We start from the raw sequence: 25,056 nt of genomic DNA, 5'->3' as shown, positions 1-25,056 counted from the left end.
AAACTAGCTGGCCGACCACTTTTTCTGCCCTGCAACAACAAAAAGTGGTCGGCAGGTGGTCTCCCACATCAACAACCGGTCGGCCACCCTCCCACAGGTCCCCAAGGTGAGTTAGAAGCTATCTGGAGCTTGGTGTAAGTTTCTGAGAGCAATTACAAACAGAGGCAAATTGGGGCATCATGATGGATTTCCAAACGAGGTGACCGGGCAAGCATGCACTCTTCTCCTTCTAAGGACCTTGTTTTACTGCTTTCCTTAGCTAGTTTATGCTTTGGTTCTGTACCTAAATAGTTAATGTGTTTAGCTATTTGTTCGTATTTAATTAGCTAGTGTAGTTAGCTAATGAAACTGTTTTGTAATAGTTAGTTAACTAGGATTAGTTAATTAGCTTCGTTGTGTAATAAGTAGTTTAATTAGCTTAGATTAGCTAGTTAGCTTCTTATTCGGCCCATCCGTCAAGAGGGCTAACTGTTGTAATAAGCGTTCGTGTGTGTGATGCATGTCTTCCAATCCCCATTTCTTTCTCCTTTTTACTTAACCACTTACGATGGTTAGTTTTAGGGCATATTTCAATTAGCATACCTTATGCTTTGCATGTGTGCATCCATTCATCTGTATTGCATGCACCGGGCTCGCCGCATCATACAAACTGCATAGTATTTCAATATTTACTTGAATACGTGTTCAACAGCATGTTATCAAGTTGCATTTCATATGCCATCTTAGAATAGCCGAGCCTATTTTGGCTGCATTTTTGCATGTGTTGCATTAGCCATCTTAACATGAACTAGGATCATGCATGATTTCTAACTAGTTCTTTGTTTTGGCTCGAAGTACACTGTGAGTGTTTATGCTTTAGCATATTGCATGTGTATTAATGTTGCCATGAAAGCATGTTTGCCATAAGGCTAACTGCTTAAGTGTTTAACAGCCTGAATGCCTGTGGGTGAAGGTTGGATTACTTGAATTGGAACAATTCATTGAAATCCTCGATTTAGCCTACTTGCGAGTAGCAAACTTCAAAATCATTTTCACAAACGAACATGCAATGTTTTGTTCCAACTTAGGCGATCTAGTCTATACTTATATGCTATGCGCATCACATAGTAATTCTAGGTTAATAACCAGAATAAGAACACATGTGTTTTCAAAAATAAAATATTATGCTTAGTACAAGCCGATCTTTGATCGGTCGAGCGGGGGAATTAGTTAATCCTTGATTTCCTCTTTCAGATGAGAAATCTCTTCCTGGAGGGAATTAGTTTGACCCATTTGCAGTCCAACCTCCTCGTTGAGTCTTTCCTTCATCTCCCTCAATTTAAGGATTTCACTTTGCAGATTCTCCACTGAAATGGCGAATGATGAATTCAGCTCATTCACGTTTCTATTCTCCTCCTTAACTTGCCGAATTTCTTCCTCCAAATCATGTTTGCATATTTCCAAGTCTTTCAACATTTGAAGCCCATTTTTAAGCTCCGATGCTAAAGCATTCTGCTCCTATTGAGATTGAGAGTGCAAATTCTGCAAAGTTTAGGGGGTGGCTTCAACTTGCACGAAACACAATTGCTCATCTTGTACACAAGCTTGAAGCTTTTCCAACTCCTCGTGCTTCTCAGAAAGCTGTTGATCTTTCATTGCTATCTTCTTCACTAGATTTTTCGCCTCTAACCGCAGCGATTGATTTGATGTCTCCAACAGAACACACTTTTCTTCAGCACTCTTGAGCTTTGCAGTCTCAATCAGAACCACACTGTTAAGGCATCTGATTTCCTCTTGAGCACAAGAGAGTTCACTCTCCAGCTTAGATATTTTCTCCAAGCAATGCTCACACCGATGTGGCATTTTAGGCGTGTGACGTTCACGTTCATGTGCTGAAGATCCCGAAGGTGAATCATCAGACAGTACAAACGGGACTTGGTTAGGAAATGCTTCTGCCATGTGGCGGAGCCCCCCTGTTGTGTGATCATACCTTTCCGCCAAGGCACGGTACGCTCGGTAGAACTCCTCAACTAGTTTCATGAGCTTGGGCCTTTTTTTGTAGTACTTCATGCCCTTCTTGCAAAGGAATCTGCATCTTCTTCAATGAGCTTGATCATTGCTTTGACTTTGGCATCCATATCTGTTCGGAAAACCACATGTGGAAGAGTTAATATTGTGGCCTTAAAAAAAAGCTTTAAAATAGGCCATCAAATATTTGCGACACTTCAAATACGATTTCAAACAGGCTGAAATGCATTTATTATTATTAAAATAGGGGAAGCATTGGGACCAATTATGACTGGAACTTTTATGACTGTTAAAAACTGAAGACAGATGGATCAAATGACCATTAGATCAATTTTCTTAGAACGCACTGAGGTGATCTACGTACTCTATCATTAATGAATGCAAAGCGTCATATGAAAAAACATACAAACTAGTAGGAAATGATATGAAATACAAGAAGAAACTTACTAGACTTCTTGGAAGAAGAGTGTCATTCATGCTGATTTCACCTTTGTAACAAGGTAGTAATAATAGTATAGAAAGTAGGAAAGATAACATTCGAGGACATTTTAATGCTAACCCATAAACCAAACAACCACTAATTGTCATGGACCAAGGCCAGAATAATTTATCAAAAGAAAATCAAGAATTCCATATAGGTTGCAAAACCTTAGGTGGGAACCTATAGCATGGAAGCCATACCGAAAAACTTGAAAAATAGAAAAAGCAGCGAATAAGACTTCAACTTGACACTAGCATTGTCAGCTCTTTCTCAGCTTGAAAATGAGATACATCCCAATCTAGGAATAAATGGAAACTAAGAATTGAGGAAGGAAGCACTATCACGAATCATATTTGCATGGGAAAAAGGTTAAAATTTGAAACCAAAACAGTAATCCCAATGCCTTGGTTTAAACTGCATTATGAGTTACTCCGCATAAACATGTTTCTAAAACTCGATTCTTGGTTTGAACCACATAATCGTGGTTCTAGAAGAGAAATATCACCTCCAAGTATGCAACTTAGGTATTACCTTCTAGGTCAAGGAACCCTAACAAAGTTCACTCACACTTAAGATCACGAGATTCAATTGCAAACCTACATCGTATATTACTTGTATGCTAATAGAGTTTAATCAACTCTACTCAAAGTTGAGTAGTTGGCACAATGGTATCCTTACTTGCTAGGGCTATTTTGATTCAATAAATGCAACCCCACGAATCAAATTTTTTCTTGGAAAAATTATCAATAAGTCCTATTTTGCTCTCAAGATTACTATTGAGTCCTATCAAATTTTATTTTGGACAAATAAGTCCTATTTTTTATAAAATGTTGCCCAAAAGTTCAATTCTCCATAATGGTGAATTTTATCCCAATTTTACCTTTCTCATTTAATATGAACAACAATTTTATAAACAATTTTAGTTACTTAAAATTATATATTTTAATTGTACAAATTATGAATATTATATTAACCAAAAATCATAAACAACATTTGGATTGGAAAAACTATAGCATCAAATTTCATCATTTTCTAAAATCCTCCGAAAGTCTTAACTTCAACATATGTTTCTGAACTAACTCCCTCTCCATTGCTGTATGAAGTTCAACCCAAAGCGAATGTCAAAAAGTGTTAGCCGTTATTTATGTACTAAATTATTATTTAACACAACAAAAATGGTTCCATATCTAATGGAAAGAATGGAAATCCAAATAATAACTATCAAGAAATTCCATACTTGGGCTTTCTTTTTCTATATATATATTTTTTTTGGCAAGTCCCATCCCTTTTTTTTTTTGGCTCACAAGGGTGTCCGCGGCTTCTCCCCAACTAATCCCCCAAGTACATGTAGTCCTCTCGTCCCACATATATCAGTAATTACCGGACCAAAGACCTAGGAGTAAGTTCCCTAACTTGATAATATGAAGGTCTGCCTCTGCTTTTCACTATCTTATAATTTCATGATTCTTTAAAATAATAAACAACATAAAGAAAAGAAAAGGACAAACACAGAAATATCAATTGCAAGCAAAAGACATCAATCCTTAAAACCAGAAACCAACAAAAATTAAGTGACAAAACAAACACCTTTAAGATTTTCCTGAAGCCATTTTGAATTCTTTGGGCTATTGTGACTGTCCCACCACCAAGAATACGAGGGCCTGGACTTAGAATGCAGCATTGTCGCCATGACTCCAACAATGAACAAAAATAGGACTGGTTCAAAAGAGGAGGAAAATGTGAATCAGCTCCAACTTCAATGGCCTCCAAATCAGAGAAACACTGGTTCAAAAGAGGAGGAAAATGTGAATCGGATCTTAATCACCTAACCAATCTTAATCTGTAAGCACAGAGGATGAAGAAATATCAACATTTTGTGGTATTTTATAAATTTACAATAAGGTAAAAAAAAATGAGCAACAATATCACAAGTATTTGGAGTGCATACCTTGATCTCCTCAATCCCAAAACAATACAGCATGAAAACTACCTAATCAACAATACCCACAACAAGGATCAATACAAATGTTGAAAGGATTTAACAGGAAGACACCCAGTAAAATAAAACAAAAACCAAATCCAAACACACTCTCTCTCTCTCTCTCTCTGTATCTAACTAGCATTTTATTCGCCAAGTTGGTACTGTAATGCATGTATTAATACATAAATAAAAAAAATAATGGCGGCCAAATTAGGAACATTATCGTTTCCATAATCCCATTTAATTAAATCATAACTGCAATTTTTTTTTACCATAAATAAATATAGGTAACTGTATAATGTATACATAAGGGGGTGTTTGGGAAGTTTGGTTTTTGGTTTTTTATTGTTTTTTTTCACTAAAAAAAATATTGATTACAAAACCAAAAAAAAACAATCTAAACAAAATATCACATCAAACCTCATAATCATTTCACTTTTTATCTCGCAAACATCACATCCAACCACAAAAAACCCAACTATCTTCCCAAACACAAAAAAAAATTTCTCCAATAATATCCTACAATTAAAAAAACCTATAAAAAAAACTCACTTCCCAAACACTCACATAGTATATATTTATTTTTTTATTTTAATTTGTTTAATTGACAATTGAGATAAAATAATAATAATAGTAATAATAATAATAATAATAATAATAATAATAATAGAATCCATTATGTTTGGCAATTGTTAAAAAAGTCATTCATTTTCTAAATATTTTTGTATTTTGTTAAAAAAATATATTTGTATTAAAAAATTTATTTTTTAAGTCCTCGTAATTTAGAAGGACATAATTTTTTGTTTATAATATTTAAAACCAAAAATGATAAAAAATTAAGGGAGAATTATTTATAAGTCCCTTTTCGGACACTTATGGTAGGCTAAGTCCTATGTAATTTCTTATAGAGTCTCAAGTCCTATTTAGATAGGAATGTATTCCACATGATCCTACATAAACGTAGCGTGACGTGACACTTACATAAATGTAACGTAACGTGACACCTATATAAACGTATCGTAACGTGACACCTACATAAACGTAACGTAACATGTCACGTTACGTTTCGCAAACTTAATGAGTTTTTATTTTTTTAAATTGAATGTGAAAATGTTGCTGGTTTATGTTGGTGTCACGTTACGTTTCATATAAATATGATCTATGGTAACATTCAATTTCCTATATAACGTAAAGTAACATGACACCTACATAAACATAACGTGACACCTATGATCTATGACAACTAGGGATGGCAATTTAAACCCGGTCCGACGGGGACCCGATCCCCCGACCCCGAAATAAGTGGTTTTTCCCCGAAAAATATTCCCACGGGGACGAGGATGGTATTAAAAAATCACTCCCCAATCAATTTCGGGCCGGGGACGGGGATAGGCTCGTCAGCCCTGGCCCCGGCCCCGCCCCGGAATTTCCCCGATTCATCCTCGCCTCGATGATTAGTTGTATTATTAAATATTAGTTGTATTATATTTTGTATTATATTTTCCCCGATTATATTTTGTATTATATAAATATTAGTTGTACTTTTGTTCTCAACTCTCTCAGATGATCTCATTTCCTCTCATTTCCTCTGTGTCTCTCTCTCTCACCGACCGTGGCCCTCATCTCTCTCTCCCTCAAATCTCAGACTCAGTCTTATCTCTCTCCCTCCCTCTCCCTCTCCCTCTCCCCCTCCCCCTCCCCCTCTCCCTCTCCCTCTCCATCTCCCTCCGTCCGTGAAGCGTTCCATCGTCAGATCCCTCCGTCCGTGAAGGCTTCACGGTGAAGCCCTCCATCCATCAGATCGTGAAGCTTTCCGTCAGATCATGAACCCTCTCCCTTTCCCCCCGTCCGTGAAGCCCTCCGTCCGTCAGATTGTGATTCATGAAGAAGAAGAATAGATCTGAAGAAGAAGAATAGATCTGATTGTTGTGTGTATATATATATCTATGATTTTTGATGATTGTTATATATATATAATTTTTTTTATGATTGTTATATATATATATCTATGACATATATTTTTTTTTTTGATCTTCTTAATGTTGCTTTTTGAGCTCACTGAGATGTTGAGATTTGTTGATGTTGTTTTTTAGCGGGGATTTTCGGGGTCGGGGAAACCCGATCCCCGTTAGGGGGCGGGGGTGGAGGTGGGGGGTGGGGGTGGGTTCCCCATCGGGGACGGGGAGGGGGGGAAGTTCTGCCATCAGGGATCAGGGACGGGGAGGGTGATCCCCGGCCCCGCCCCGCCCCGTTGCCATTCCTAATGATAACATTAGGAAATTGAATGTTGTCATAGATCATAGGTGTCACGTTACGTTTATATAGGTGTCACGTTACGTTACGTTACGTTACGTTTATGTAGATATGATCTATGGTAACATTCAATTTCCTAAGTGTCACGTTATGTTTATGTAGGTGTCACGTTACGTTTATGTAGATGTCATGTTACGTTACGTTTATGTAGATATGATCTATGGTAACTTGCAATTTCAAATTGTAAGTTACCATAGATCATAGGTGTCACGTTACGTTTATGTAGGTGTCACGTTACGTTTATGTAGGTGTCACATTACGTTATGTTTATATAGATATAATCTATGGTAACATTCAATTTTCTATATATGGTTTTACTATTATTTATGATATTAACAACTAATATTGAGGGTAAATGTGTCAACAAATTTCCTCCAGGACTTATGAGAACATAAGTTTTTTAGTAGGACGATATGTAGCATAAGTCTTCCTAATAGGACTTATAAATAATTTTTCCAAAAATTAAACAACTCTACTCGAAAATAGACTGGCTCGTTTTGGCCCCCCTCTTCCCCTTCCTACCACCCTTTTTTTTTTCTTTTTTCTTTTTTCTCAATGAAATAGTGGCAAGAGGGAGAGAGAGAGAGAGAGAAAGAGAGAAGGATGATGGTGAACAACACAGAACAAAACAACACACACACACACACACACACACACAGACACTACAAGAAATTGCACTTTTGGCAACTACTTTTGGCGACGATGTCAATTTTTCGTAGCGAAAAGTATATTTTTTGCGACACAGTGATGAATTTCGTTGGTAAAAGTATACCTTTACCGACACAATTTACTATCGTTGCTAAAAAAGCATAACATTCTTTAAGCACAAAAATTATTTGTTGGCACCAAAATTTCAAAAGTTTTAGCTACAAGGCTTATTTTTTACCAACACAATGAGCGTTGCTATTAGTGTATTTACTTTTGGTGACGACAAGTTGGCGTGGGCAAAGAGTTAAACATTTAGCGACGATAACACTATTCGTCGGTAAAAGTTTTACTAGTGAAACAGGTGATTTATTGATTTGTGTTTTTATTATAATTTTTGAAAGAGTTTTAAATATTCTAGTTATTGAATTGTAAAATTAAAGTGATCATTGAATTAGATCATAAAATGAACCCATCAAGGCTAAACATACTCTTAAGTTGACATGGCTAATTTGAGTTAATTTAAACTTTTCTAAAAAATGTGGTTAGATTATCAATTTCAATATGTTTGATTTTATTTTCATAAACTTAGTTTAATTTTTTTTCTACTAAAAAACTAAAAAAAAATTAATTTTCTTTTTATTATTTTTATATAATTTCATCTTTTATGTCATACACTACAATAAAATTGATTTTTAACGAAACCGCATGGGCGACCTACAAGACACTGATTGTGGGACAGAGGGAGAAGAAAGGCAGTGAATTGGTTGGAAGGGGAAAGGGTTCTTCAAACCGTTGTTCTTCAAAGTTCTACTATCAATTGAATCGGTGGAGATTGAGAGGCAAACACGGTAGTCCCGAAGCCCTTTGGAGGTAGATTTTTCTGTTTCTAGCCAAACTCTGTTCAGATTTTTCTATCACCATTTGTTCTATTTCATGTATATGTTTAGTGATTTGGGGACTTTAATTGAAAAATAAAAATAAAAATTTTGAGAAGTTAAGTTTTAAATTGAGAATTTTGGGTTTTTATTTGGGGGGTTTTGATTGAAAAATTAAGGTTTCGTTGTCATTGCCAATTTTTCAGGTAATTTTGATTTTTACTTCTAATGGTTCCTATTTTACTTTCACCATTCTCTCTTTATTCAAGATTTGTGCTAGGTTTTTGCTGGAAAGAAAATTCGTATGAGGTGATTCTCTTCCTTGTCTTTGTGTGACGTTTGCATATGTTTGTATGTATCTAAATATTAACATATACCAAAATCGTGACTCTCCATATCAAGATGATTTGTGTTATGTGTACGATGATTACTTCTCTGTTTCTCTTTGTTGTTTTTGGCTGGGTATGTTTGTGAATCTATGTTTTCTTAGGTATCTCTATGTATCTCTATTTTATTTCTACTGTCTAGCAGAGAAGAAAACTATATATATGTTATTTATGCCTCCTAGGTGCTTGATAAAATGCCACTAAGAATGGCTGGCTCTTCCTATGCTTTTATATTGTTTTCTTGTGGGTGTTATTTTAATACATATCTATCTATATCTCTATAGTATTATTACAAGTGAACACCTCACTTAATTTCTATGAATTCCTTTCTCTCCTTGCGTCGAGTGTCAATTTCTCTATGCAAAAGGGAAAAAATACGAGGTCTATGAATTGGTGGGGTTTAGAGCTATGAATTGTACCTTTTTTTAGTGCTTTTTGTGTGTGGTCTAGGGGTAGTTGACCTGTGGGAGTGGAATTAATGGGCCATTTAGACTTAAGATGTGATAGCATCAATTGTTCATGTATGGCTGGCTTCAGCTCTGTTTTGTTTCTCCTTGAGTAACATGGACTTCTTTATTTCATAAATAGCAAAAAACAAAATGAATAGTTATTAAATTAGATGCCATTATCTGAATGACTCATAATTTTGAAATGGAAAGATGAAAACATTATTAAAAAATCTAAATAGTTGTACATAACTGATAATGTTTCTACCTTCATTTTCTATGCTAGTGAAATGGGCCATTTGGCCTCCACAGGATACTCACTATCAATGGGCGGGTGCAATCCTCTGGATCTTGTGTATAGATATATATATAAAGAAAATGGCTATATTTGAAGCTTATCATGTTATATATGAGAAATCACCAAGGAGATGAAAAGTTTGGTGAAATAAAAATGTGAATAAATCACAAAATATAATGCTTATTCAGCAAACATAAGCTTGATATGTTCTGTTTTGTGGATTTGCAGAGTTCTTGCCCAAGTTGCATACTTTGGTTCTCACTAACAATCAACTAACGAATTTGGTTGAGATTGATCCTCTTGCATCACTCCCTAAGCTGCAGTTTCTTAGTCTTCTTGATAATAATATCACAAAGAAGCCAAATTACCATTTATATGTCATCCATAAGCTGAAATCATTGCGCTTGCTAGACTGTCAGTATGTTGTTGTCATTTACTTGTTAGTTTTGATTAACTTTCTTAGGCATGTTAAGGCTTAATTTTTTGAAACCAAGCCTCTGTTTGTTATGTGACATGATTAACTTTCAACTGTAACAATGTTCCTATTCTTGAATTTTGCAAATGAGAAATTGTTATCCTTCTGCCTTTTCAAAAAGCATTGGGTTGAAGGTTTGGAGCCTAACCTTAGGGGGGGGAGAAAGGAGAAAAAGTGAAAGCAGGTGCAGAAGTTTTGCATATCATGTTATTTTTTGGTTAAATGCTCCTTGACTTCAGTGGCTTCTATTAAAAATACACATCGATAGGAATATGCTAATATCTAATTTGTTGTATATGAATTTAAGTCTAAAATTTTTCTTTTTTCTCCCTTATAGAAATGTTATTAACTACAAACTAATTACTTTGTATTTTCTAATATTTATTGGAATTTTTCTTCTAAAAGATTTGGATTTACATGCTGTTTTACCTAACTGATACTAAATTGACATGCTGTTTTGGAGTGTGGCCTTGAGGTTGGTGATATTGTTGTCTATTGCTGTGGATTGGCCTCGAGTTCTCTGGGCTTATAAGGAGGCTGCCCCGTTGCTGGGTGGGCTCTGAGTTATCACTTTTAGTTGCTGCTAAATGGAGCAAGGATCATGACATGGCAGCAGGTTCAATATTGCATTAGGAATAGGAGCTGAGCTATGCATATGTCAGTTTGTTTAATTAGATGTATTCTTCATATGGAAGCAGTGTTCACTGGAATCTGTGTCAATGGCTGAGGGTGGTCTGGGCATGGTTGCTGCTGTGATGGTCTCTGGTGTGCTATGTTGTTGGTAAGTTTGCTACTGTTTTTTGGGTGTTTTAATTCTTGGCTGCTCAGCTATGCTCAGGTAGTGGTCTGTTTGTGCTACTCTATTATACTTTTTATGTCATAAATTCCTCAAAACTCTCGTCAAAATACACCCTTGACATAACTAGAGTATCTTGTGAAATTCATATTTTATTTGTTCCTCAATATTTACTCTAGACACATCCCATTTTATTGGTACTTCACTTCAGCACTTCCCCGCTCGTTGCTTGCTTCATATCCTCTCTTTTTGGTAAGTCTAGAAACTGATATAAAAAGCTCTTTCTTGCCTTGCCAGGCATCTCATTCTCGTGTATATGCTAGTTGTTCAGTCACAGTGTGATGAGATATGCTTGCTGCTTGGATTGGATGTCTACGTTTTTCAGATTCTTCTCTATTGTCATGGTTAACAACTCTGGAGTGCAGTGTAGTGGGTATTATATCTTACTAGAAAAGTGGTCCCGAGAAATGTTTTTTCTTTTGAGCTCAGTAAAGTACTGATGGTCATTTCGCCTGCTAATCATATTACATGTTTTATAAGCATAAGAACTTATTTAAAAATCTTTAATGTTAAATGCTTCTCTGAGTTGGTTTTTGTTTGCATAAATAGCTAGCGAGGCTTTTCTTTTTCTTAAACTATTCATGTTTTAGTGTAATAATAGTTTGCAGATCTTTTGATGTAGTGACATTTAGTTAAAATTCTATACAGCATACATGTTGCTTAGAATTTGGATCTCTTTGAAATTGTCCAACTTGAGTTAAAGTACATTTCCCCCTTTCTAACTTGATGTAACATATTTGTTGCAGATTGGGGTTTTTCTTGATAGGAGGGTTTTGTTCTACATTCTTCCAATTTTCTCATTTGTTTTACTTTACTCCAATCTTCCACATAAGGTACTGCTTATGAAACTTGAAATTCAATTTACTTAAGGTCAACTTTTTGCACAAATTCTATCATAGTTGTCAGTGCTGCAGTAGATCCGCTTTATTATTAGTTTTGTTCCATTGTTTATCAGCGGCAATTGCAGCTAGCAGAATGTACATCTCTTTTCTTTTGTTTAATTAATACCTCAATTAATTTATAGGAATACAGAGTTATTTTTATCTTCTTGTAGTTGTTTTAAATGATATATTGAAGAGTAGTTTTATATTTGACCAATAGAGGACTTTGCTTTCTAAAAGCATGTTAGACTTTCAATTTACTATTTGGGCGCATAGCACTAAGTGTTGCTTTCTTAAAACTGGGCTCTTAAAACTGTTTTCTGTGGTTATAATTACTTATTTTTTATACTTAGATATGATAATGGGCTTTTAATGAAGCAAAGAGACATATTTCACTGGTAACTATGTTACCTTCCTAGATGGTGTTGTATGATGCTCTTAATTATGCAATGTGTGAGGCTTATCAGTAGGATGCTACAATAATATGGTAACCCGGATTAATAAATTTTTCAAGCTAAAGATACTACTATTACCCCCAACATTTTGCAAGCTTACTAGTCATCCTGGTCTTAAGCTCTGTAGTTAGTATCTTCAACCCTAAGCAACTGTTTCGGGTCAGTGTTGTCCTGAATCAATTAGTAAATTACCCATGGCTCCTATTTTGCTTCCAGTGGAAACATTTTCCAGATAATATGATGATTTGCTAGGATAATAAGAAGCCTGAATACATGTATACACCATGCGGCTGTGATACAATATGTACGCATTAACAGGGAAATTTTAAATAAAAAAAACATGGACATGGGAAAAAATAAATAGATATCAAAATAATAATAAGGAAAATGATATACAAGTTCACTTTTTAGATGCACTTTCTAGACTCAGTAATGTGTCAAGCAGATGATTGGTTGATAATTAGAGAATATTTAAATATCAACTAATCATCTTCTTGACACGTCACTCCTCATATTTATTTTAAAAACCTCTATTTTAAAACAAATTGGAAGTTTTAAGCTTTTGGATTCTCAAATTTAAAAAGCTAAAGGAAGAGGGATTAATATGTTTAAATTTACATTATTTTTATATTTATTTTAAAAAGCTCTATTCCAAAACAAATTGGAAGTTTTAGGCGTTTGAATTCCTAAAATTAAAAAAGCCCCTTGCTAGTGGGTGGCACACCACCAAAATGATCTTCCGGTATGACTAGATAAATTACATGTGTCACGTCTAAGGGAGATGTGTGCCGCCAATGTTTGAAGTGTGTTTGGTTTTAAAAGATTTGAAAAATGATAGGATGTGTGTCCAGCATTGGTGGGTGGTTGTTTCTCATAACCCCCATTGTCAAGGTCTCAGAACTTGGTAGAGGAGAAAGAGAGAAAATTAGTTTTGCATTAATCTCTTAATCAATTACAAGACCGAATGTTTCTTAAGTAGAGAGATGCACTAAACACATTAGGAAAGAACAAAATAGGAAACTCTTAAAAGGAAATTCTAATGCTCTAATGCTAAATATACAATACGTTCACAGTGTTGGGGCATGTCCAAAGAGTGTTGGTGTCTAACACGTACCACCATACGCACAGGGCACCTTTTTAAAAGCATTTGTGCTTCCTAGTTGGTATGTTTATGCTAATTCTTTGGTTGTGGTATTGCCCCTAAGTTCGTTATTGAGTATTGCCCCTAAACTTGTATTGTTTAACATGATTGCGTGTGGGGGCATTATGATATCTGGATATGAAACTTTGACCCAAAGTTTGCTTTATGGTGGTGGTTGTTTTCTATTCCCTCACATGTGTGTGGCCCCCTTCTTTTTGGATGCATGTTCTAGTTTGATTCTTTCTTGTTATACGAGTTTGATGTATTTAATGGGATGGGTTGCTCTTTTCACCCCATTTGGTGAATAGAATTACTAATGAACAATTTAGATGTTGAGTTTCAACTCCCTGAATGTTTGTTTAACAGGTTTATTATGGCGAATGTTTCTGAGTTTACAACAATCCAAATATCACCGTGCACTTCAATACAAAGACTCTGGATATTGTTAGCAATACAACAGGGCAAATGTCTGGCATTTTGGTTAGAAAAGTTGACACTAGGGACGAGTCTGTGCTTGAGGCAAAAGGCTTATTCTATGGGATAGGTCATTCACCAAATAGCCAATTTTTGGAAGGCCAAATTGAACTTGACAGCTAAGGTTATGTATTGGTGGAGGGTACTGCAAAAACTTCTATTGAAGGTGTATTTGCTGCCGGAGATGTACAGGTAACTATGTCAAATGTTACTTGATTATTTCCTGCTTCTGTTTGTTATTTTATGGAACTCTCCAGGTTCATTACATGCCCCAAAATGTGCTGCTTTGGCATTTCAAAATGGATTAATTACTCATTTGGGAAATGAAACTCCATCAGTAAGGTGTAGGACAGATTAGGTTTGGCTGCTGCAGGACACTTTCACCAAATGCATATATATCTGGTGGAAGAGATGTATACAATTTTAGTGCAATCCTAGTGCACAAATATTTCCATGATACTGTATTTCCTTTCTTAGATGAACAGTTATGGAATGAGTGAAGTATACATGGAGGACTCAATATGTTAAAAGAGTCTTAGAGAAAATAACTTTGATAACTATTCGTGCTTTGAAGGATCAATTTATGCCGAGTCATATTGCTGAATCTGCACTAACATTAACGGGGTATGTTTAGATTTATCTAAGACACGCTAAGAAATTCAGGAGTGTTTGAGGATAAATATAGAAGATTTAAGGGGTTTATGGGATAAAATTTTCTGTTTTGTATATTTTTGGGCTTCATCGGCCCCCTCTTTCAAGGAGACTTCCTTATTTTTTATTGTTAGATATTGGAAAGCTGTGTGTGATATGTAATCTTTCAGTTTTTTATCTTGCTTTTAGCTTGTGCTGGTGGACTTCTTGGCCACTTGTTCTCTGTTGAACTTCCTTTAATACATTCTCTTTGTTATTGATTAAAAGGTAATTATTTCTAATTTAGTATTAAAAGAAGTATTACAGAGAACAAATGGGCAAGATAGATTTATTTATGTTTTATTAAATTTTAGTAGTTAAGGGTAATTTGGTTAATTTTAAATTATGAACTGTTAGGGAATGGGCCCAACATGTATATGATGATCTTACAGATTTGTATTAGTCATTGAACTTGTAATTTTTTGAGACTTGTATTTCAGTTTCCCGGTCTTCATATAGGATCATGAAAGGAGGCAAGCCATAACTGCAGCAGGTTTAGGATGCATTGCTGCTTTATCAGTTGAGAGATATCTTGCGAGCAATAATCTCCTTGTTGAATTTCACCAGGTATTTTTAATCCTGATTGCATTCCATTTCATCTGTTCAACTTCCCTCTTCAATCTATATCTGTGATTAATTTTGTGGTGGATTCTTGTGAGGTTAAAAGAGAATTGGGGTAGTATGTGGTGCGTTGTGTGAAAACTTAGACAAGACCAATGTGCGTAATGATGGATCCAGCAGTTGAGGCTGTTAGATGGTTCCAACTGCCCTGGTCCTTGAACTAGTCAAGTTTGGTGGTTGCATAACTCTGAAAACTATTGAAACCCTTTTTATTCTCTCTTTCTACCTACTTTATTTTTTTTGAAGTATTTGAAGACAGTTGGAACCTCTAGTTAGATTGATGACCCATTTAACATGTTCATGGTTTCGCTTGACCAGGTGGTGTTTTTCACCCCTTATACAAAGCTTTATTGAGGGGCTAAATCTCTCCTTTTTGTTTTATCACTTTACAAAAACACAGCTCCCAGAACCTTACTATCATACCCGTTATTATAGGTAAAAGAATCTGCAAGATTACATCAAGTAATGCAGACGATTCTCACTATAGGATATGCATTGAACCAAGGCACTGCTTGAGGTATTATTCTGTGAGATTGAAGTATGTTATGATCTGTAATATTTTGTTTGGTGGAAAGCTTTTGGCATTGATGTCCTCATTTGTATTTCAGGATCTGCCATAGGATTCAAATTGGACAGCCTACTTAAGTTGTCTGATGCTCGTGCAAGGAACAATAAAATGACATTGATGCATTAGCGACCTCAGGAACTTGATTTATGCCCAGGAGTAGGCATACAATGTTTTCTGTAAAAGAGAAAAATTTAGAAATATGCTTGAAAGGAAAAATGCTGACTCTTCTTTTTGTAAAGGAATTGTTGGATCTTCATAGATGTACATAATTCTAGTTTCATGACAAAACTAGTGTATGTTTGTTGGCAGTGATGCTGAGATATAAAATAAAGGGGATTTGCCAATACTGAAATTTTAATCTTAGTGGAAAATTCAGCAGTAAATTTGGTTTGATTTTCTTTTGTTAAAATCTGCAAGTTCTTGCTTAGTTAAGTATACCGACACATTTATCTTGCAGGGAAGAAGTGCAGATTCATTGTCTCAGTATTTTGGGGATCCAGCCAGGTGCCCTTTTGAACAAGGTTTGGTTTTATTTTCCACATTTGTGTACTTAATTTTCTGTTGCTGTCAAGTAAGGAAGTTCACTACATTTCTTTTCTATTTGATCTGCCACATTGATTATGTTAGAGATGTATCTGTATGTAGGTTAGATTAGATGATGGAAGTGAAAATGCTTACATTTCAAGGTAGCCCTCAACATGATCCTGCTCACATTATAGTAACATAATGTAAATAACGAAAGGATTTTTAAAGTGACCATAGTGTATAGCAGAACAGCCAATAGTAGACACAGAAGAGAGTTAGAAGAGAGGAAGTATCACCAGCCTCAATAAATCTCCATGTTTTTTGTCCTCTGCTTCAATGGCTCTGTCCAATATACCTCCAACTGTGTGACTGGTAATGCAGAAACAGCAGATTATAGCATTTAGTATGTCTAAAACTGTACTCTATGATTGTTAATCTACAAGGACAATACAGTAAGATTAATTTCCAAATGTGTGATGTATATTCATGGAATTTGAAGAGACCGTGTTCAGTGAATAAAGTAAGATTACAGTATCATGATTGTCAAGTTATATTTGCAATTTCAAACTAAACTGGGAAAAAAATTACAGATAAAAACCTTTTATCTTCATCAAATGGCTCGCTAAGTTGCATTAAGGACTGTTTTATACATACAATTTACAACTAAGGAACACAGACTGAGTAGGGAAAGAGTTCGGCTCTGCTTCATGAATGTAAGTTACAGAAGTATGCTAAAGAACCAACAAACCTTTCAGCTGTAATAAAATTGGATATGATCTATTAATTACAAATCTTTAAATGCAGGTTTTGGAGTTGGGGATGAATTTTCGTACTGCAGATGATATGAGTGCAATACTTGCTGGAAGAGAATGGGTTGCGGAATGTGGGTGAAGTTGCACCTGTCAGGCATGCATCTTGAAGGGAAGGTAACAACTAGTATATTCTTATTTTTGGACTAGACTGTGTATGCATGCTATATTTTGTCATTTGTATTATATGTTCATAGCCTATAATGAATTTGAATATTATATGAACGTTGAAAACTGTAAAGGTTGAATATTATTGGATTGTTATTTGTGATTTTATTGGGTATAGAAAAGTCTTAATGGTCAAAGAGCCAAAATTCTCTATTTCTGAGTCTTTTTTCTAGTAGAATTAGGAGAAATCTAGTATGCTGTAGATACATATGTAATCTTTCTATCCTATAAATTTGTATTTGTGTAGTTTTGGTTAACACTTGCAAAAGAGTAGTTGTACATATATTCAAATGCTTTCAAATGCAATGCACTCATCTCAACTTCTAAGTGAAAGACAATGGACTATTTCAGTATCTGTTGAATGCCCAAATTCTCTATTTCTCTTCAAGATGACATCAATTGTTGCCCGGACATAAGTTCTTACCTTGCATCATGAATGACAGATATGTCATATTCCACCACTGAGACTTGTTTAAGGAAGGAAAATTTTGGCCAGATAGCCGAAGGTATGTTTCATATATTTTTTTCCTTGGTTCATGAAAAAAAGAAAAAGAAAGTGTCATGTCTACCTATTTGTTCCAGTACATGCTTCAAGTTTGCTAATTCTATCTAGTTGCACTGACAGTTAAGCTTGTTATGGATGAAAAGGTGAAGAGGTCAAAGGGGTATGCTTCTATTCAGTACACTAGTCAAGACGATGCCCTGCTAGCTCTAGAAAGCATGGATCATAAGGTAATAGGCGTATATTTGGTTGACATATTTCCACAATAATGCTAACTTTATCATCATATAATAAAATACTAATTTATGGTCTTGCTTCTGTAGACTAACACATTGTTTTCAAATAAAATTTGCTTATTGATGGTTAGGGATGGCTTTAAAATGGGAATGTTACCGCAATAAAGGTTCTTTCACCTGAATCAAAACAGGGAGTGAAGGAGTTCTTGACAGAGATTAGAGTGATTTTAGATATAGAGCACAAAATTTAGTCAAGCTCTATGGCTGTTGCGTGGATGAAGATCATAGAATTCTGGTCTACAACTACCTTGAGAATAACAGCCTTGCGCAAACACTTATTGGTAATTTAATCTATCCGTTCTTAGTTTGGTACTCTTACACTTGTTGGATTGGCATAAAAACACAAATTTGGCACCTCAATTTACGAACTTTAGCTTTAAAGCATCATCATCATTATCATGACCTTGGCTTTCAGGTGGAAGTTACAGTAGCATCCAGTTTAGTTGGCGAACACGAACTAGAATTTGCGTTGGGATTGCACGGGGACTTGCCATTCTTCATGAGGAAGTGCGACCACATATCGTTCATCGAGATATCAAAACTAGCAATATTCTCCTCGACAAAGACTTGACACCCAAAATTTCAGATTTTGGTCTACCAAAACTTATCCCAGCCAACATGACTCATGTCAGTACCCGTGTGGCAGGAACGATGTAAGTTCTAACAATAATGCATCATTTTTTTAATCCATCTAATCATAAGAGTTCATTTTCATTACGTTCTTAGAGAAATTACTAAAAACATACATTGCATTTGTACTCGAGATAGTGACTTGCACAAGATGGGTTATTGGTTTGATATCAAATAATCCCCAGTCATGCACATGTTGTCTACAAAGAAATGGCAACTTAATCAGTCGTCTTTAAATCATGCTACTTTTTTGTTGTTGAATTGTCTACATAGTAGATAGTTATTTTTTGTTGATTTTGTTGATGAAGGAGATTCATTGGTGGAATCTTTTGGGTAGAATTATGGATGGCAATTAAATCCGTACGTAATGGAAACCCACCCTGCCTCGCTATTATTAGAGAGGATTTCCCCAAATTCCCCCCCTCCCCCCCCCCAATGATTAACTGTTTTTCTTCTCTCATTTTTCAGAGCACTAGTGGCTGATGGTTGTTGCTTGTTGGTCTGCTGTCGGTGTGCTGCTGCTGTTGCCGCCGGTGTGCTGTTGTAGAATTTTGCTGGGCTGCTGCTGCTGCAATGTTGCTGTGAAGCAGGCTGCTACTAGATGCTGGTCTGCTACAAATTTGGGTGGTTGTTAGTTTCATGTTTTCATTTTGTTATCTGCTGTTTTTACTATGGGTTCACAATTTGGATGTATTTGAGTATTTTAGTGAGTTTATCCTTTCAGGTTTTATACACCCGCTTCCAAAAGCATATTTTTCAACAGTATTTTTTTTGTCTACACATCAACTTTAGGTGATTTAATATCAATGTTATTAGTTTGTAATAGTAGTACCTGAGGGATGCCTCTTGTAAATATGTAAATCTTATAAAAAAATATAAATGATTTTCAATTTTTTTTGCCGCTACAAAAATTATTGTTGTCAAAAAGTAAAGCTTTCTCGACAAACAACTTGTCGGTAAATGTGTAGCCAAAAGTTTATTTTTGTCCACTCATATTGTGTTGCTAAAAGTGTATTTTTTGCTAAAAAAGTATAGCTTTATCGGCAACCAAATCGTTGGCAAATGGCAACATTTACCGACATAAATGTGCCCTAAAAGTTTATTTTTGCCTACTCATATTGTGCTGGTAGAAATGTATTTTTTGCCAAAACTAATTTGTCATTGCCAAAAGTAAAGTTTTAGCGACAAACAAATCGTTGGCAAATGGCAACATTTACCGACGTCAATGTGTCGCCAAAAGTTTACTTTTGCAGACGCATATGTTGTTGCTAAAAGTATATTTTTTGCCCATGCAAATTTGTGTCGTGAAAAGTGTCACAATCATCATATTTGAATGACTTTTACCGACGCAAGGTAAATTGCCGACGATGGATGAAGGCTTTTATCGACGACTGTGTTCGTCGCTAAAGGCATTACTTTTACCAATGCAATAATAATTTCGTCGGCAAAAACTTTTGCCGACTCACTTTTGCCTACGGGTTGCCAACGTAGCCTTGTGTGTCAGCAAAACTCTTTGCTAACGAATTTTTCCTTTTAGCAACATATTTTATTGCGTTGCGAAAAATGTAATTTCTTGTAGTGAGAGAAGAAGAGATGGGAGAACACCACACAGAAGAGATGGGAGAACACCATTATTAAACAACACCAAAAAAAAAAAAAACCACTAAGCCAGACCCAACAGCAAATGCACCATTGTTAAACAACACAAAAAAAAAAAAAAAAAAAACATGTAATCGTCGTACCTCAAATAACACTCATCGTAGAACAATCAACCATCGCGAATCAGACATTGGAAAAGGGAGGCAACAAAGGATCTGGGTTTTGATTTGAGCGAAATAGAGATCGCAATTGGAGCGAGAAAGGTCTTTCAAGCACTCTCTGAAGGCGTAGACTGTGGTGTTGCCGGAGCCATTTTATTGCGCCGCCGTAGTGTTGGGCAGAGACGAGGGGGGTCACGGCGAGCAAGAGAGAGAGAAACAGAACAGAGATAGAGAAGAGGAGAGAGAACACTTCCAGAAGAGAGCAGAACAGAAGTAGAATAGAGAGGGAAGGAGAGAGCTCTTACAAAACTTGCAAATTAAAAAAAGGGATATTAATATTTATTTATTTATTTATTTTTGTTTAAATAAAAACTAATCAATGGAAAAAAAAAATTAATTTTTAAAAACTATAAAATTATAAAACTTAAATTAGAAACTTAGAGCTCTTACAAAACTTGCAAATTAAAAATCCATTTTCCTAATATAAAATATAGAAATGGAGAAAACCAACTAATAAATAAGAATAATACCATAAATTAGTATATCAATTAATATATTAATGGATAATGTGGTATAATTTTAAAATTTTTAAATATTTTTAATTTATATAATAGATGGGGTTATAATTTTAAAATAATAATATATCGTTATATGTTCATATATTAATTATTATATTAATTAATACATATAGCACCATTATAAATAAATCAGCACCTCACGGTAATAAGTCATATTTTAATTGACAATAACATTTTCTTTTGGAATTGTGGTTTACAATTGTAGTTGTCAATCCTATTTCTAGTCCTGCCACAAATTTTTAGTTCAACTTTTTTTTGAATTCCTCAAGTCAGATTTGCAGTCCAAACTTGTTTGTTTAAACTTGATTCGAATATAATAAATTCAAGTAAGACTAAACCCAAATTACCCACAAATTCAATCTTTAAAATAATAATAATAAAAAAACTAGATTGGTTATATAATTTGTTAAAATTAAACTCTAAAATTATTAATAAGATCAAAACAAAATTATTTTTATAATGAAAGAGAGATGAGAATCGAGGTATCAATGCACTATTCCAATAATCTTTGTCATTTATGAGAAAGAAAATAAAATGTTAGAATTTTGTATTGTATTACTCGGGTGTATAATAATTAGTGATATAATCTAACGATTTTGATAATTTTAACATCATTTAATGACTCATAATATATATTTAATTATATATATAATGTAATTCAGATTTTAAGTCGTTCAAATTGCTCGGTTTTTTTTAGTCAAAGTCAAAAGGCTAAAAAGCCAACAACTCATACTAAAAAGTCAAAGATTCATTTTTTTCTCTATTTTTTACACATTTTTCGTAAAAAGCCAAAAAATCATCCCAAATATACTAGTTTTTTTTAGTTCATTTTTAGCCAAATAGCTAAAAAGTTACTAAGAGGTTGTTTGGGATGTCCTAAAAAAATGCACTTTTTGTCTTTTTGGACTAAAAAATTGAGGAAAAAAATATGGATGTTTGGGTTAATTTTTTAACTTTTTATGTAAAAATGTGTAATAAAAAATTATAAAAATTGATTTGTAGGGAAAAATTAGGATTGAGAGTTGTGCAGCCGTAATTGTTAAGTTTTGGTGAATAGTGTTAACTTTTTAACTTTTTAAGTAATTTTTTGACTTTTTAACTTTTTTGTAATATACCAAACTTAACCTAAATTAACATGTTTCCAAACGGGACCTAAAAAAAAAAGAAATAATATTAAAAGGAAATAATGAAAACAAAAAAAAGGGATACCTCCTCCAACACCACCATCACCAACAAAAAAAGAAAGAAATAATGTTAAAAAGGAATAGTTGAGCATGGGGAGGAAATTTTTTTTTTGAGAAGTAGGGAGGGAATTTTAAATTGAGTGAAATTTATTTATTTGTTTATTTATTTTTTTCTGAGTTTTATTTCCCGCATATATGTATGTATATATATAGGGGAGTGGAGGGGAGGGGCAGCCATTGAAACCTTTGATAAGGCCACCACCAATACCTCCTCCAACACCACCTATACCACCACCACCTATACCACCACCTCCTCCAATAGCACCACCACTACCTACACCGCCACCGACACCCCCGCCAGTACCTATACCACCACCAACGGCCTCCTCCAACACCACCACTACCACCTATGCCCCACCAACACCCCCACTGCCACCGCCAATACCTCCTCCAACACCACCACCACCACCTATACCACCACCAACGCCTCCTCCAACACCACCACTACCACCTACGCCCCCACCAATACCCCCACCACCGCCACCACCAATACCTCCTCCAACACCACCACCACCACCAACAGCTCCCCCTATTCCACCACCACAACCAATACCCCCGCCACCACCTATACCACCACCAACACCTTCCCCTATTCCACCACCACCACCACCACCGCCAATACCCCGCCAACACCACTACCACCACCTATGCCGAGGGGAGGGGAGGGGAGGGGAGGGGGAGGGGAGGGAGGGAGGGAGGGAGGGAGGGAGGCGAGGGGAGGGGAGGGGAGGGGAGGGAGGGAGGGAGGCGAGGGGAGGGAGCGGTCTCGCTTTTCTTCTCTTCTCGCTATTTCTTTTCTTTGAAAGAGACAGGGCAAAGCTTTCTCATTCTCCTCCTCTGCCGCACAACCAATCGTCTTCATCTTCCGAAACCCATGTTTTCCAATCAAAGCTTCCTAACATTCCCATCTCCAACCACCTACCTCCACATTTACTGCTTCCAAAACCTCTCTTAATTCCTAGACAGACCCTGTCTCATCATCGATTCCACCGGTAAATCCTATTCTTTCTCCGAAACCCACCTCATTTCCCAGAAAGTCACTGCCGGATTCGTCTTCGGTGCTTTGATGATCACCCGTTGAAGCAGCTTCCTTGAACACCCGTTGAAGCAGCTTCCTTGAACCTTTCATCTCTCCACATCACTCTCATTCTCCTCCTCCGCCGCACAACCAATCGTCTTCATCTTCCGAAACCCATGTTTTCCAATCAAAGCTTCCTAACATTCCCATCTCCAGCCACCTACCTCCACATTTACTGCTTCCAAAACCTCTCTTAATTCCTAGACAGACCCTGTCTCATCATTGATTCCACCGGTAAATCCTATTCTTTCTCTGAAACCCACCTCATTTCCCAGAAAGTCACTGCCGGATTCGTCTTCGCATTCATATCACCCGTTGAAGCAGCTTCCTTGAACCTTTCATCTCCCGTTGAAGCAGCTTCCTTGAGCCTTTCATCTCTCCACATCACTCTTAGCGAGGGGAGGGGAGGGTGGGCCGGAAGGGGGGAGGGAGGGAGTGAGGGGAGAGGAGTGACGTGAGTGAGGGGAGGGGAGTGACGTGAGGGGGGGGGGGGGGTTGGGGGGGCGGGGGGGGCTGGGGCGGGGTGGGGCGGGGGGTTGGGGGGGGGGGGGGCGGGGGGGCGGGGGGGGGGGGGGGGTTGGGTTTTGGGTTTGAGTGATGAACATGAAGTTACAAAAGAGGGTAAGCTTTACAATTTTGATTCTCATTAAATTTTTAAATTTTTATCTTTCTTTCTTTCTTTTAAATTTTTAAATTTTTATCTTTCTTTCTTTTAAATTTTTATCTTTCTTTCTGTTTGAGAAGATTTTATCTTTCTTTCTTTTAAATTTTTTTTTCCTCCAATGGTTTGCAGCTTCAAGATTATGTGGAATATATGGTTCTGCTGCACGTGTGATTCTCGTGCCATCTATACGGGACGCAAATCATGACTTTGTTTTCCCTCAGGTAATTTTATTGCTAAATTAATTTATATAGTATCTCTATTTTCCCAGTTAGTTAACAAAAAATTGAGATCATAATTAAGTGTTAATTTCTAGATTAATGTTGTTGGCTTTGATTCTGCAGCCTGCTTTTGATATTCAGCAAGCCGATCTCAAACATCAGGTATGCATGATTCTACTAGACTAGGGGAAGCCCACCTGTGAACTGGTTGCTAGATCCAGATCATTTTTCAGTTTGCAGTCTCGCAAGTCACAATTGTAAAGAAATTACATTGTCTTACCAGATAACCAGTCTTACAAATCCGGGGATTTTCAGTGCAAATGAGGTAATCACTAATTGCCTTTATTCTTAAATTATGATTGTTCGTACTTGTAGACATTAATTTCATGTTTGTGTGTGCTCCTCCGAATTCTTCAAAATGCATTGATGAGATGAAATTTTTTTGCGTTATATCAATCTCATGATTGTTCGTATTTAGTTTTTTTATTGTTGTGTTGTTTTTCTTTGATTTCATTCGGAGTTCATATCCTCAAAAAACATGTGCAAAGTGAAGCTAAAATTCCTTTATTATGTTGTTTAGCTTTAAGTTTGTGTGTTCATTTGCCTGGTGTGCAGATGAAGAAGCGAAAGCTTAAGGTTGGGGAGAAGAGGAAAATGCATGAAGTGGAGAAAGCCAAAGACGAGCAGATTTCAAAGAAGCGGCAGAGAGAAGAACGGCGTGGAAGGTACCGTGAGCAAGACAAACTAAATAAGAGAATCCAGAAAAATGCCAGGGACTAAATGTTCCAATTTGCAGATTCCCTTTCCCAGTTTTGTTTTTATAGGGGGACACAAAGGGGTCAATGGTGTAATGGATAGACTCAGAGGTGTTGAGGTTGCAATAATAACTGACCTTAATTATCTGGGATACAAGAAGAGTTGGTTTGGTTTGGTAACATTTGTGTAAAAACTATTCAAGAAATTAATTTTGGGAAATTCATTTGCCTCA

At 35.9% G+C, this 25,056-nt stretch overlaps 2 protein-coding genes and 1 long non-coding RNA gene across 38 annotated transcripts; 2 read left to right on the top strand and 1 right to left on the bottom strand.

Moving 5' to 3' along the window:
* Window positions 1-962: 962 nt before the first annotated feature.
* LOC145792191 (uncharacterized) lies at window positions 963-4,328 on the bottom strand. The gene is made up of 2 exons (XR_014331559.1): window positions 4,076-4,328; window positions 963-2,119 (listed from the first exon to the last, which is right to left on the bottom strand). It is a non-coding gene; the product is annotated as an uncharacterized LOC145792191 (long non-coding RNA).
* Window positions 4,329-8,101: 3,773 nt separating this feature from the next.
* LOC145792188 (organelle RRM domain-containing protein 1, chloroplastic-like) lies at window positions 8,102-19,437 on the top strand. 36 transcript variants are annotated; one of them, XR_014331530.1, is made up of 16 exons: window positions 8,102-8,300; window positions 8,575-10,526; window positions 10,609-10,691; window positions 11,513-11,599; window positions 13,610-13,909; window positions 14,848-14,974; window positions 15,464-15,545; window positions 15,637-15,752; window positions 16,054-16,117; window positions 16,712-16,834; window positions 16,926-17,047; window positions 17,542-17,604; window positions 17,724-17,830; window positions 17,968-18,177; window positions 18,312-18,549; window positions 18,995-19,437. XR_014331530.1 is itself a non-coding variant. In XM_082872923.1 (14 exons), the coding sequence occupies exons 10-12, from the start codon at window positions 17,544-17,546 to the stop codon at window positions 18,085-18,087; spliced, it is 228 nt and encodes a 75-aa protein (XP_082729049.1). In that variant the 5' UTR covers window positions 8,109-10,691; window positions 11,513-11,599; window positions 13,610-13,909; window positions 14,848-14,974; window positions 15,464-15,545; window positions 15,637-15,752; window positions 16,054-16,117; window positions 16,712-16,834; window positions 16,926-17,047; window positions 17,542-17,543; the 3' UTR covers window positions 18,088-18,177; window positions 18,312-18,549; window positions 18,995-19,437. The 36 variants fall into 36 exon arrangements, 4 of the variants coding, with proteins under 4 accessions (XP_082729049.1, XP_082729051.1, XP_082729048.1 ...); XR_014331542.1 differs by lacking the exon at window positions 8,575-10,526 and adding an exon at window positions 11,004-11,139 and having other exon boundaries at window positions 8,284-8,300; XR_014331533.1 differs by lacking the exon at window positions 8,102-8,300 and adding an exon at window positions 11,004-11,139 and having other exon boundaries at window positions 8,384-10,526.
* A 1,408-nt stretch (window positions 19,438-20,845) lies between these two features.
* LOC145793976 (uncharacterized) lies at window positions 20,846-25,056 on the top strand. The gene is made up of 7 exons (XM_082876895.1): window positions 20,846-20,857; window positions 22,262-22,408; window positions 23,669-23,807; window positions 23,980-24,071; window positions 24,192-24,230; window positions 24,352-24,393; window positions 24,684-25,056. The coding sequence occupies exons 1-7, from the start codon at window positions 20,846-20,848 to the stop codon at window positions 24,846-24,848; spliced, it is 636 nt and encodes a 211-aa protein (XP_082733021.1). The 3' UTR covers window positions 24,849-25,056.

Source organism: Camellia sinensis, chromosome 6 (genome assembly GCF_055761805.1).
Source record: "Camellia sinensis isolate YWXY chromosome 6, ASM5576180v1, whole genome shotgun sequence".
Lineage (NCBI taxonomy): Eukaryota > Viridiplantae > Streptophyta > Magnoliopsida > Ericales > Theaceae > Camellia > Camellia sinensis.
Note: the sequence above shows the minus strand (reverse complement) of the source record. Positions and strands in the feature narration are given on the sequence as shown.

Coding starts and splice junctions, on each gene's coding strand:
- LOC145792188 (XM_082872925.1), top strand. CDS start 17,535: ATGACAGATATGTCATATTCCACCACTGAGACTTGTTTAAGGAAGGAA. Junction 17,605..17,723: donor TTTTGGCCAGATAGCCGAAG/GTATGTTTCATA, acceptor TTGCACTGACAG/TTAAGCTTGTTATGGATGAA. Junction 17,831..18,027: donor TAGAAAGCATGGATCATAAG/GTAATAGGCGTA, acceptor GAATCAAAACAG/GGAGTGAAGGAGTTCTTGAC.
- LOC145793976 (XM_082876895.1), top strand. Junction 24,231..24,351: donor AAGCCGATCTCAAACATCAG/GTATGCATGATT, acceptor TTGTCTTACCAG/ATAACCAGTCTTACAAATCC. Junction 24,394..24,683: donor GGATTTTCAGTGCAAATGAG/GTAATCACTAAT, acceptor CCTGGTGTGCAG/ATGAAGAAGCGAAAGCTTAA.